At 37.8% G+C, this 13,833-nt stretch overlaps 2 protein-coding genes across 2 annotated transcripts in view; both read left to right on the top strand.

Moving 5' to 3' along the window:
• The first annotated feature begins 7,184 nt into the window (after positions 1-7,184).
• On the top strand, positions 7,185-11,014 carry ddx10 (DEAD (Asp-Glu-Ala-Asp) box polypeptide 10). Its single transcript, XM_015018645.1, has 2 exons — positions 7,185-8,640; positions 9,545-11,014. The coding sequence occupies exons 1-2, from the start codon at positions 7,291-7,293 to the stop codon at positions 10,622-10,624; spliced, it is 2,430 nt and encodes an 809-aa protein (XP_014874131.1). The 5' UTR covers positions 7,185-7,290; the 3' UTR covers positions 10,625-11,014.
• A 1,200-nt stretch (positions 11,015-12,214) lies between these two features.
• Positions 12,215-13,833, top strand: part of LOC106937241 (protein SZT2-like) — a 51,492-nt gene continuing 49,873 nt past the window's right edge. The window contains exon 1 of the mRNA XM_015018647.1: positions 12,215-12,459. Within this exon, the coding sequence (XP_014874133.1) occupies positions 12,436-12,459 (24 nt within the window). The 5' untranslated portion in view covers positions 12,215-12,435. The remainder of the gene's footprint in view (positions 12,460-13,833) is intronic.

Raw genomic sequence — 13,833 nt, forward strand, 5'->3', positions numbered from 1 at the left:
GGTGTCACGATTTGCGCCTGCTGTTTCTCCATTTTTTACGTGCATAATATTTCCCTCAAAGTAGAGAGGGCCTTGATAATAGTTAGTAATTTTGGTTAATTCAAGCTGGTGACATCCTACTCCGAGTTAGACGACAACACAACTGGACAACAGCCGATGGAAATGAAATGTGGATCATAAAAGGAGCCCCGAAGGACGAAGGCTGCTAACGTCTTGCTAGTTGGTGGTAAGTTTGCTTATTCATTATCTTCGTTCAATTTTATACAGTGCAGTAGATATATAAACAAACTTACGTTGGTTTCATAAATAATAATCTTATTTTTTACATTTTTGTTCATTGTTATCTCTAACAATATTAATTTCTATTTTAAATTATTAAACTGTTGTATTGTTTTTGGTTTTTTGTCAATATTGCTAATGTTGGTGACCAAGCTTTGCAACCAACATCCAGTCATAGAATGGTAGGTTTATTTGTTGGCATTGAATTACATTACTAACACATGCACCAATGGGCGGAAAGTAAATTTAAAAAATGTACTCTAATATAATGTCACTCAAATAATTTATATTGTTGAAATACAAAATGTAACATGTTGGTTTTTTGGTTCATTGCGAGATAGTCTAACACAGTCAATATTGATGAAAATGTTTTTGTTCTGTTCTGCAGATGATGCGCTACTGGAATATCCAAATTCTACAGCTTCTTAGGTGCACATAGCTGTCCGTCGCAAATTTAACAACGAACACTTCATTGAAAAAGAAAAATAGAAATGAGATGTTCACATTAAAATGTTCCTTTATTTTAATTCTCTGCTTTTGAATTTTAAAAGTTCTTTTATTTTTGTTCTTTAAAGTAATAACTTTGTTTTTTAGTCACACTTAAATTTTCATGTTCATTTTGTTCACTTCTGACGTGTAAACTTATAATTTATGTAAAGTTCATAAAGTTGTGAGTAAAATTGGACAATTTTAAAATGTTGGTAATAAAACAAAATATTTGAATTACCTTGAACATCTTGTGTAATTAATCTTTCCATGTAATTGTAGTGTAGCTATGCATGTAATGCACAAAATAGAAAAGTAGGAATAAAGACTTTTTTTTTTACTTTATCAATTTTCACAGCATATTCTTTACAGCATTTAAGTTTTATACAGCACTGTCCACTTTAACATATAAAACCCTTACATGAAGCATACAAAAAAAACACACAAAAAAAATCATACACAAAATAAAAGCTTAAAAATACACGCACAAACACAAAGAAATTAAAGACAAATAAAAATGCAAGAATCTGTTCACTTTACAGCTACTAAAAGTAGCAGTAGTTTAGTTACGATGGGGTACTCATCTTGAATGTTTCCATGTATTGTAAAAATTGCTGCCATGCCTTGACAAATTTAGCAGTTGAACCTGCCAATGTACACCATCTTTTCTAAATGCAAAAACCTCATGAGCTCTGCAAGCCACTGTTTATGTGTAGGAGGGGCCTCTTGTTTCCATCTCAGACGTACCAAACGTCTCGCAATCAACGTAGCAAAAGCTACTATATTTGAATTATTCTTGGAAAGTAAAATATTTGGAGGTATGACTCCAAAAATTGCAGTTAGAGCAGAAGGGTCAAATTTAACATTGTATATTTCTGAGAATGTATTGAATATAGATGTCCAATAGGTATGAAGTTTTGAACACGCCCAGAAAGTGTGAATAAGGGAACCGACTTCTGACTTGCATCGGTTACACAAGGGATCAGTCCCTGGATAAAACTTAGCTAGCTTTTCTTTAGAGATATGCAACCAGTGCAGGACTTTGAACTGAAGGAGCCCATGTCTAGCGCATATAGAAGAGGAGTGTACCCTATGAAGAATAGATTGCCAGAGCTCATCTGTTAATGTAACTGCAAGATCTTTCTCCCAATGTGATTTAATAATGGAAAGAGAAGGAGATTGTAGATCTAGTATAGTATAGATCTCTTTAATTACCCCCCTTTTATGAATGTTTATACCTATGATTTTATCAAGAGCTGTTTCCTCAGGTAATTCAGGAAATGAGGGATATCTGTCCTTCACAAAATGCTGCAGTTGCAAATAGCGGAAAAAATGTGCATGTGGGATATTAAACTGTTCTATGAGTTGTCTAAACAATGCAAATATCCCATCAATGAAAAGGTGTTTAACTTTACTTAATCCATTTCTTTTCCAAATTTTAAAGGCAGAATCAGACATAGAAGGTGGGAACATATGATAGGAGTTTTAATTGACATAGAATGTAGCCCAGATTTTTTCCTACACTGCACCCAGGTCCTCAGGGAGTTATACAACAGAGGGTTGCATTTATAGGTATATAATTCTAAAGGGAGAGCGGAGGTCAGCAAAGCAGGTAGGCTAGTCTGGCCACAATTAGACGACTCAATGTGAAGCCAAGAAGGAGTATCTGTAGAAAAGTCACTGATCCAATGTAGCATGTTTCGTATATTTGCTGCCCAGTAATAAGACTGGAAATTTGGCAAAGCCAATCCACCCACAGGCCGAGGTCTCTGCATAAAATCTTTACATATTCTGGGGGACTTACTACTCCAAATAAAAGCAGAAACATGTTTATCTAGTGTCAAAGTATTTCTTTGGGATATAACATGGAATGCACTGAAATAAATAAAGGAACTTGGGCAATATGTTCATTTTTATAGAATTGACACGGCCTATTAACGATAGTGGCAAATTATTCCACCTTTGAAGATCTAATTTAGTACTTTCAAGAAGTGGTACAAAGTTATTCTTAAAGAGATCTTTATATTTGCGAGTAACTTTGACCCCCAGGTAGGTCACGTAATCTGATTTAACTTTGAAAGGAAAATTTATAAATGAAATCTTCCTGGCTTTAGAGTTTGTACTAAATAATTCACTTTTATGCAAATTTAATTTGTAACCCGAAATAGTGCCGAATTGTTCAAATATAGTAAGAGCATGAGGAAGAGAGCACAAAGGGTCCGAGATATACAGCAGGAGGTCATCAGCATATAAAGATATCTTGTGCTCCTGATCAGCTCTGTAGATACCCTTAACATTATCTTCTGCTCGCAACTTAACCTGTCTGTCACGAGAGGACCCAAATTTGGGTCCTCTCGTGACAGGGGTGTCAAACTCAAGTCCTCAAGGGCCGCTGTCCTGCAACTTTTAGATGTGCCTCTGCTGCACCACACCTGAAAATAATAATTAGGTCACTAGCAAGGCTCAGGAGAACCGATCTACACAGGGAGGAGGTAATTAAGCCATTTCATTCCACTGTTTTTTACCTGTGGCACATCTAAACACTGCAGGACAGCGGCCCTTGAGGACTGGAGTTTGACACCCCTGTCATTGTGAATGACAACCTGAGACCAACAGGTTAATTGCCAACGGTTCAATTGCTAACGCAAATAAAAGAGTGGACAAAGGACACCCCTGTCTAGTCCCGCGGTGGAGTGGGAAGTAACAGGAATATAATAAATTTGTTCGAACACACGCCATAGGCGAGGAGTAAAGTACCTGAACCCAAGAAATGAATTTAGGGCCAAATCCAAATTTATTTAATATGTAAAACAGATAGTCCCACTCCACCCGGTCAAAAGCCTTCTCAGCGTCAAGTGATAAGGCGATTTCAGGGGTTGCAGTTGACTCCGTGTGTAATATGTTAAAAAATCTACGCAAGTTAAAAAAGCCATGCCTTCCCTTTACAAATCCTGTTTGATCAGAAGAGATAATGTGAGGTAAACATCATTCTAATCTGAGAGCCAGAATTTTAGACAATATCTTTAGATCCACATTTAACAGTGAAATTGGACGATAGGATGAACACTCAAGTGGGTCCTTATTTGGCTTCAATAATAAAGAAAGAGTAGCTTGACGAAACGTTGGGGGAAGACATTGCCAGTTAAATGATTCAATAAACATATCTCGTAACAATGGAGACAAAGTATCTTTAAAGGTCTTCGAAAATTCAACTGGGTAGCCATCTGGTCCCGGAGACTTTGCATTCTCCATTGAGTTAATTGCCAATTTAATTTCTTCTACCGTAATCTGTTCCTCCAGTTGATCCCTAAATGTAGAGTCTAAAGTTGGAATTGCCATCTTTTCAAAAAAATTATCAAACAGTCCAGGCATTTTTAAAGATTCTGATTCATAAAGGTTAGAGTAAAAATTTTTTAAAACTCTCATTTATTTTTTGTGAATCTGTAGTGATCTGTCCAGATTGGGTTTTAATCTCAGAAATTAAATGTGCAGTTTCGGATCTACGGAGCTGATGTGCCAAAATCCTAGACACTTTCTTGGTTGTGTGTGTGTGTGTGTGTGTGCGCGCACATTCAGGTGTTTTGCTTACTTCAAATTCTTGCAGAACCTCCACACCATAACAATGACTTTTGGAATCTACTAAAACTTTACTACACTTAAATATCCACACATTCACCAAAATTACAATAAGATGACGGACAAAGATAAAAAAAACAACAACCCGGTTTTATTTCAAATTCTTTAAATTATGTTTAAAGTGTAATGCACACATTTGTATCCTCTGAAGCAGACTTGATGATTTTTGATTTATTCTTTCAAAAATGTTCTTTACAGTGAGGATAAAAAAGTTGAGTTGTCTTTTTTTAAGATGCATTCTATGTTGTATCGAGTTTCTGAGGTTCTGAATCTATAACTTTGAAGATTGGCTGAAGGTAAGTGGTTAGGATAGTTGGGTTTACTTTGAACACTTATAATTATTTTTCCTCTGTACAAAATAGAATAAATATTTAAGTTAAAGGAAATTAGAATGTCGTTTAATTTGTGCTGTATTTTGTATTTGTACTTTAACAGGTTTAAAGTATTGAAGATTTTTTTTTAATTCTAAAATGTAAAAATTCCATCCAAAATTATCTATTTTTTCATACATAAATGAAATAAATAAATAAATACAAAACGATTACAAATTTAAGAACAAATTTAAGAGCAATTTGTTTTACTATCTCTCTTCCACAAACATTTTCACCTAAATGTTCTCTACTTTGTCTAATAAAATCTCAATAGGTGCATTTTCATTCCAAATATGAGCAGATTTTTGTTGATATTCTGCTAATGTCGAAAAACACAGTTTTGCAATTGCGGTATTTCCATGAAATAATAAATGAAATTAAAATCCCGTGAATACACAGTAAAAATGCCAGTGTTGAATTAACACCCAAAAGTGTCTATATGTGTCCAAGTCAGCTGGTGTTAAATTGGCACTTTTAAAAGTGTCATCAGCTAGCAGCTAGCAGCCATCAGCGTCTTCTTCATGTGCTGGAGTGACGAGCCGTTATGGTTGGGAGTGGCCAGATTGGCAGCATTTTGATGAAACTGTATGAAAAGGAAAATATTTAAATGGATTAAAGACTTTTTAACAGATAGGAAAATACAAGTTAGAATTGGTGACATAATCTCAGAAAATATATAGTAGAAAATGAAACTCCACAGGGGAGTACTATAAGCCTGTTACTGTTCTCAATTATGATAAATGATGTATTTAAAGATGTTTGAAAGAAATGGGTTCTTCACTTTTTGCAGATGATAGAGCAGTTTGGAACACATCTGGTTAAATTAGACATTATCCAACATCAGGCATTAAGATTATGTACTGGAGCAACAGCAGCATTAGAAATAGAAATGGGAGAAATGCCGTTAGATTTAAGAAGAACAAAAGTAGAAATAAATTACTGGTTAAATTTACAAGGCAATAACTTTGATCATCCAACTTGGGGAAACTTTAAATCCACGTTGGGAATAAGAAATGAAGAGTTTTGGATGGATAATTGAAAATAAAATAATTTAAAATTAATAATTTAGAAATTAGTCAAACACCAATATCAATTATAACTCCGTGGATTCTATCAAAAGCAATAGTATATATAATATACTTTTCCATTACTATATAATGGAAAAGAAACAAGACAAATTTTAGCCTCCGTCATTTTCTAACACACTTGTCCCTTAGTGGGGTTGGGAGCGGTGCTGGTGCCTACCTCCAGCTAAAGTGCCGGGCGAGAGGTGGGGTCACCCTGGACAAGTTGCCAGTCTGTCGCAGAGATGAATCTTACATCTTGGATAATTATTCACTACTATTATATCTAAATAATTATCGATATATTAAAATCTATACAGATGCATCAAAAATAAATGGAAAATAGGAATAGTTTTTGTACTAGAATTCAATATAAAAATAGGAAAACAAATTACAGACGGATTATCAGTATACACAGCAGAGTTGTTGGCAATATTATTAGCTTTACAATGATAGAAGACATGAAACCATTAAAAACAATCATTTGTTCAGATTCAAGCTCTGCATTAAGTTTAAAATATAATCATTCAGATAGTAGGATGGACATTTATAAGGAATGTCCATCCTACATTATTCAGAATACAAAATATTGGTTTTATAGTTATATTTGTGTGGGCACCAGCACAAGTAGAAGGAAATGAGAGGGCAGATAAAATAGAGGGCAATTCAAAATCATTTTAGTTTTACAGTTAAAACAACTAAATCTAAGGGAAAGAGTATTGTTAAACAAAAACTGATTAAAGAATTGCAAAAAATGTTAGATGAAGAAAAGACAGGAAGATGATTTTATAAAATTCAAAAGATAATAGGAGACGGAAGAAATAGAAAGGAGGAAAGAGTAATAAAGTTGAGATTTGGACAAACGGGACTGAATTATACACCTAAAATTTTGAATACACAATACTGGTAATTGTGATCACTGTGGAAAATATGAAACAATAGAGAATATTATAGTAGAATGTCATAAATCTGAAAAAGAGAGAAGATGTATGAGGAGAGTTTGAAAATATTAAGGAAAAGGTTAATTAGATATTTTGAGGAAGAAATGGGTAGTAAGCATATAGTTATTCGATTTTTAAAGAAAACTAAATTTGACTATATGTAGTAGGTTTGTTTGTGAATGTGTGTATGATAAATAAATGGATAATATACAAAGTTATGTACATGTATATATATATATATATATATAGAGAGAGAGAGGTAGGTAGGCATGAGGATATATTTATTTCTATGTATAAATAGATGGTATGAATTAGACCATCACGAACCACACTCCATATCAATAAGTGGCGGTAATGCTGCTAAACGTTTGTTGCCAACGGCCAATAAAACCAAGAAGAAGAAAATGCTTTACTACGTCGCGAGATAATTACGTCATGCAGTACGCGACACTAATCCATGTTCATCACGCTGTGGAGTCTCGTGTCAGGGTGACATTGTGCTTACTTTGAACGATGAAAGAAAAAAACAAGAGTTCCAGTAGAAGGAAACCAAAAACCTCTCAGACAAGAGGGAGCGCTGATCCAGTAAAATGCTTCGAGAAGTGGAAGAACAAGTACATGAAGGGGAGAGACCGTGTGAAACAAAGGAGAATGCAGAGGAAAAAACCCGAGTGGCAACTAGAAAGGGAATATATCAAAAGTCTGGTGAGCAGATATGGTGACATCAACACGACGGACGTTTGTAAGTTTTCGGACTTTCCAATCTCGAAGAAGACCCTGTTGGGTCTACAGGAGGCTCAGTATCGCCAGCCCACAGAAATCCAGAGACAGACGATCGGCTTCGCTCTGCGTGGCAGAGATGTCCTTGGTGCTGCGAAGACTGGTTCCGGAAAAACTTTAGCCTTCGTCGTTCCGGTGCTTGAGTGTCTGTATCGTCAGCAGTGGAGCTCAATGGACGGTCTCGGTGTCCTCATCATATCACCAACCAGAGAACTCGCCTATCAAACCTTCGAAGTTCTCCGCAAAGTAGGCAAAAATCACGAGTTTTCCGCAGGGCTCGTCATCGGGGGTAAGGACCTTAAGAGCGAGTCAGAGCGGATATCCCGCACCAACATTGTGATATGCACACCGGGGCGGCTGCTGCAACACATGGACGAGACGGCCTCCTTCCATGCTAGCAGCTTGCACATGCTTGTCCTCGACGAGGCGGACCGCATCCTGGACATGGGCTTTGCAGACACGCTCAATGCCATAGTGGATAATCTGCCCAAGTCACGACAGACCCTGCTGTTTTCCGCCACACAGACCAGGAGTGTGAAAGATCTGGCCCGTCTTAGTCTCAAGGATCCAGAGTTTGTGTGGGTTCATGAGAAAGCCAAGTTCAGCACGCCAGCCACCCTGGAGCAGAGCTACGTGGTGTGTGAGTTGCACCACAAAGTGAACATGCTCTACTCTTTTATTAGAAGCCACCTGAAGAAGAAGATTATTGTGTTCTTTGCCTGCTGCAAAGAGGTTCAGTATCTGTTTCGAGCCTTCTGTCGTCTAAGACCTGGGATTCCCATCCTGGCGCTGCATGGCAAGCAGCAGCAAATGAAGAGGGTGGAGGTCTACAACAATTTTGTCAAGAAGCAGAGTGCTGTCCTATTTGCCACAGATATTGCTGCTAGAGGCCTGGACTTCCCTGCCGTCAATTGGGTGCTGCAGTTTGACTGTCCAGAGGATGCAGACACCTACATCCACAGGGTAGGCCGCACAGCTAGGTACAAGGAGGGTGGAGAAGCTCTGCTGCTCTTGCTGCCCTCTGAAGAGAAAGCCATGCTGGTCCAGCTGCAGGAGAAGAAGGTTCCCATCAATCAGATCCAAGTGAGACACCCTGCATCCACACTCCAGACGTAGTCTGGCTCACAGTCAACAGTTTACATTCAACATCAATATTTTGCTTGCATCATCATGAACTGGCTAAAAGGTTGCCATGATTACGACTTCATTTATGGCTGAAGTCATAATCGAGGGTGAGGACCTAAGTCGAGTCCATGCTTGGAAATAAACCAAGTTGAATGAGACGATATAATTTCCAATAAGTTAAATGGTTACATATTCTCTAAGGAGCTTGTTAATAGCAACCAAAAAGTGTTTAATTTCTCTGCAATGTGTTTGGGGTGTATGGGTATTTATTTATTTAAAGGGTAAAACATTTATTTCAAAAGATTAAAATATTCCTTATTGTTTTTTAATATTTAATTCAAACTTGGTAGCTTGGGAATAGTTTAATTTCAACATGAATTTTTGTCAAATTTATGTTGAGATGAAATTGACAATTTTAGAGTTCCTGTGTAAAAGAGCCCAAATATAAACATAATTGATTTCTTCACACTAGTGTAGTAACTGAGTCTGGTTTTAAAACTTGGGCTGGGTTGGGTACCAAATACAACACTGACACTCTGAGGTTTTGAACGTTTACAAGTGCAGGAAGCAGAGTTTGATGGGAGGTAATTTTGTCCTAATTTGACCCTTCTAAATGTTCCTAGGTTTTAAGTAGAGCTGTTTTAACCTGACAGAAATCCATTAAACTGCAGGATCTGTCAACTTTAACAGTGTGTTTTCATAATTTATAAACTGTATCCAGGCAGTAGAATTACTTAAAATTAAAACGGCATCATTTTTCTTTCTTCATATTTAATTTTCTTGAAGCTGTGAATTAGAGGTATGAACATTTTTATTTCATGTTCATACCCACAACTCAACTGAATCTGTGTATTGATTTCAGGTGAATCCAGAAAAAGTGCAGTGTGTGCAGCAGAAGCTGGAGGCCTTCCTGGCCCAGGAGACGGAGCAGAAAGAAAGAGCCCAGAGGTGCTTTGTTTCTTACCTGCGCTCAGTCCATCTAATGAAAAACAAACAAGTCTTTGACATCTTTGAGCTGCCAATTAGGCAGTATGCTCTATCTCTGGGCCTTGCTGTTTGCCCTAGGGTGCGCTTCCTCAGTAAAGCCCATGCACAGAAAGCAGAGAATGAGGATGAGGAGGAGTCCGATGAAGAGGAAGAACTCCAGAGCTTTAGAGTTCAGCTGAGTAAGAAAGTGCCCTGTGGAGTTGTTGAACACGACACAGAAGAAAATGTGGACAAGTCCTCAAAAGCACTTCATGGTGACATTAGTGAAGATGAAGATGATCTTCGAGACTTGGAACTGCTGACTGTCAAAAGAAAGGATGTCTTTGAGCTGTCGGGGCACCCAGAGTGTGTGGAGGACACTCCCCAAGGCCCAAATAACACCAGAAAAGAAACGAAGTTCAAAAAGACCAAAAAGCTCTTGAAGAGAAACTTCCAAATCAATACCAAGACTACTTTTAATGAAGAAGGAGAAGCTGTGCAGCTTTGGCCCCCAGTGCAGCAAACGGTAACTGCTGAGGATGAGGAAGACGATGTTTTAGGCATCAATGTGGCAAAGGCCAGAGACAGGCTTAGACGTGAAGATCAGGAGTTTGACAAGCAAGAGTACAGACGCAAGGTTCAAGCTGAACACAGGAATAAGAGGCTCAAGGCCAAAGAGGCCAGGAGGGAGGCAAGTAAGCGGCAACGAAGGTCTGATGAGGAAAATACAGCATACTTGGCCTGTCACAGCGGGGGGGAGTTTGACTCCAGCATCTTGCCAGACCCTGATCAGTTGCACTCATCAGATGAAGAGGAAGAGGGTTATGCTAAAAAACAACACAGCTGCAACAAGGAGCCTGACAAGAAAGAAAGGAAAGGAAAGCAGCTGAATGATGAGCATATTGGCCTGGACACTGGCCTTTCACTGGCTGATGATGAGGAGCTGGTTTTACATCTGCTGCGTGGACCAAAGTAGAGACTGACTGCCAGGGACTGAAATTCAAACTGATTGAAAACGCACTGACTGAATTCAGTTCTGGTTTCAAACATTGTCTGAAAGTATCAAATAAAAGGGCCAGATCAATGTCTGTTTCTATTTCTGTTACTCAGACCTTTGGTTAAGCTGTTCAAACTACAGATCATTAGGCTTGCAAGTTTGTCTGATCTATGCCTGGGTCATGAAAAGGTCACCTACAGATTAGGTTTATACATTTTTTTTCCTCATATATATGCCATATAATAAAAGAACAAATCAGGTCCAGTATTCCTGGTTTGTCCATTTATTCTTGATTCCTGACTAGTTCTTATTGCTGGTTGTTGAGTGCTGGTTTTGCTGTTTAAAATCAATAAATCTGGATATGAGTCATAACTACTGAGTTTGTGACTAAATATCTTCAGTGTAATTTTCCCACCTCTGCTGCTAGATTCTGGACATTAGGCAAGAAACTACCAGAGTGTGCCTGTTTTTATTGATAGGTTTTCAAATTATAAAGTCACACCAACCTATATTGTTGGCTATGTTACTCTGGCCTGTAGCAGGGATGACTTCATGTGTTGATTGTTCAAATTTAGTTGTACTTTTTCTTCAAGTTTAGGAGGGAATGATAACTAGAACTTTAGGGTGCAGAGCTCCAGTTTTTGCCTGGGTGACTGCTAGTCTAAAAAGACACTGCTTCTTTTGATCAATGGTAAGAAGAGCAGAGGTTAAATCTGCTTACAAATTGGAAAATTAAAAATTCCAATTTGTGTGTTTAGTTAATCTGAGTTAAGGCATATAAACTCAGATACTATACTATTTTTGCATTGCATTTGTGGAATGTGCTCAGATATACAGTCTCCACTTTCTCTGAAAATAAATCTAAGTTAAATTTACAAAGCACTTTTCACAGGCACAAAGTATACCATAAATAACAAGACTATAAACAAACAGAAGACCCTAGGAGAACAAATCCGTTTTCAGCTGTTTTTCTAGCAAACAGCAATGGGCTTAAAATAAGCAGAAAAACTCAAAAAAATTCAAGCATCGCTTTTAAAATACATATGGTGACCATGTTGTAGCAAAGTCACAAGGTTGTAAGGATATTAGATTTGAATCTATCAAGAATACTTAAAGACAAAGTAAATACATTTCATATGTACAGTATGTGCAAAGAGTGCATGTGCCAGCTCGTATGCAGCCTGTTGCGGTTATTTCTGCTCATCTTTTTACATTTCATTTTTGTTAAAGACTTGTAGTGAGTAAGTCGTTGTTTTTTTGTAAATGCTTCAATATTCAATGAAAAACAACAAAGTTTGATTTTTAATCATATTCCATCGTTTATTTTAACGGGCTGCGTGCTTCACTTGTTATGCGTCACCTTTCGTTTCCTCGTCTTCTTTCTCCTTTCATAATTGTTTCTACCGGAAAAAAGCCGGCCACACTTCCGGATCACATGTTATTCGGTAGAGTGGTGAACGTTGCATTTCAAAACAAAAATACTAAACGCACAGACTACATGACATGTTACATTTCAGGGGTCCATTTTAGTTCAGAGTTATCGTGTAATGGGGTTATAGGCCAAAATCTGCATTTACATTACATTTAGAGGACGTTAACTGAGGGCTTTGACTGCCTTTAATGACCACGACGTTTTATTTTGAACCCCACAGCCGGAAGTCATTTTCGAGGACACGATGCTAGTTGCGAGTGAGCTCTGACACTGAGATGCAGCACATACACAAGTGTTTGGACTAATTGTTCTTAACTGGATTTGGGGACATCATTGACTTCTACATGTACTACCAAACATGGCAGAGAGAAAGGACAATGAGGTAACATTCGTAACTGACTTAATTTGGAAAAACGGGGTCCATTTCCCCAAAACTTGAAGAACTTATGTTCTTTTCTAAATCATGAACAGAGCTAAAGATTTTTCGGCTGTGACATCCAGAGGAAGAAGTAGCTTTGGTACAAAGGCTCTGTAGTTAAGGGGAGTTGGATAAAAACAATGTTTTAGTACTGCTTTCATCAGGCGTCCACCATGCCCCGCCATATGAACCAAGATATTTCCTGCTCTATGAAAAATTCTGATTTTAACCGTCAGTAGCTCGTTATTTTATGTCAAATCTTTCTTTTATGAATCTGCATTCAGACCATTGTTTACTCGATTCATATGTGTACCTCTGAAACTGACGGATTTTTGTGTCATACCCATACTCCGCCTATTTTTGTGACATGTGATGGCAGGGCACCGCGGAAAAAAACAAAACAAACAAAAAACTCAAACTCAAGCAAATTTGGAGAAATGCTGTAGAAGCCTGAATGCATAAGTCTACGCTGTTCAAATTTGCTATTATTCCTAGAGAACTGCAGATTTGACCTTGTAGGATTCTCTTGACATCTTTCAGATAAAGCAATAGTTTGCTGACATGGTGCAAATGAACTAAATGTTCTAACTTTGCAAAACTTTAATTCTGGGGAAAAGTACCACAAAAAATAGGGTCCAATAGTAGCATTAAAGGGCCAGTATTGGGTCATTGTTGTTGGTTAGTTTTGCTATTTTATAGCACAGTCCAGTAACTATGTTACTTTTGGTCGTCATAAATACTGTATTTATAAAATATGTCTTATAAAAATTTACTTCATAATTTAACACAGGTCTTCAAAATGGACATCTGTCTCTTTAAGAAAGGCCTGTACTCCATCTTCAGGAAGTCATCACAACATTGCTCCTCTATTAACCCTTTAGCAATGTTTTTAACAGTGTTGCACTGAGAAGTATCTCGTATAATGAGCTCATAGATGCATAACTTCACCAGGTGTTTGCTAATTTAAGTTGCTAGTCTGAAGGAGTTGAGTGGGGCAGTCGTGGGGGAGGGGCTGCTTTGTGATAAAGAAGCTCAGAAACTTGGAAACTGCAGCTCCGAGGAGGAGCTTTGTCTCAAAGGTGGCACTCGGTCTCATCAATCGTTTTACAAACATTGGTTGGCATGGGAGATTAAGGGATTTGTCATACATGCATGAAACACTCCAGGTATGTTTTTGATGGGGGAATAACATTATAACATCAGGGTTTCCCCCAGAAAACTTGCTAAGCCCGGTGGTCGGGGTGTTGAGTCGGTCCACTGCCGATCCACCGTGTTTTTGTATTAAAAGATGTTTAATCCAAATTAAGTCACCAGCTCCATCAGGCCCCCAGGGGCCCC

The sequence above is a fragment of the Poecilia latipinna genome, unplaced genomic scaffold, assembly GCF_001443285.1.
Source record: "Poecilia latipinna isolate Pla-1442-1.1 unplaced genomic scaffold, P_latipinna-1.0 Scaffold2300, whole genome shotgun sequence".
In the NCBI taxonomy this organism is placed as follows: domain Eukaryota; kingdom Metazoa; phylum Chordata; class Actinopteri; order Cyprinodontiformes; family Poeciliidae; genus Poecilia; species Poecilia latipinna.

Coding starts and splice junctions, on each gene's coding strand:
- ddx10 (XM_015018645.1), top strand. CDS start 7,291: ATGAAAGAAAAAAACAAGAGTTCCAGTAGAAGGAAACCAAAAACCTCT. Junction 8,641..9,544: donor TTCCCATCAATCAGATCCAA/GTGAGACACCCT, acceptor TATTGATTTCAG/GTGAATCCAGAAAAAGTGCA.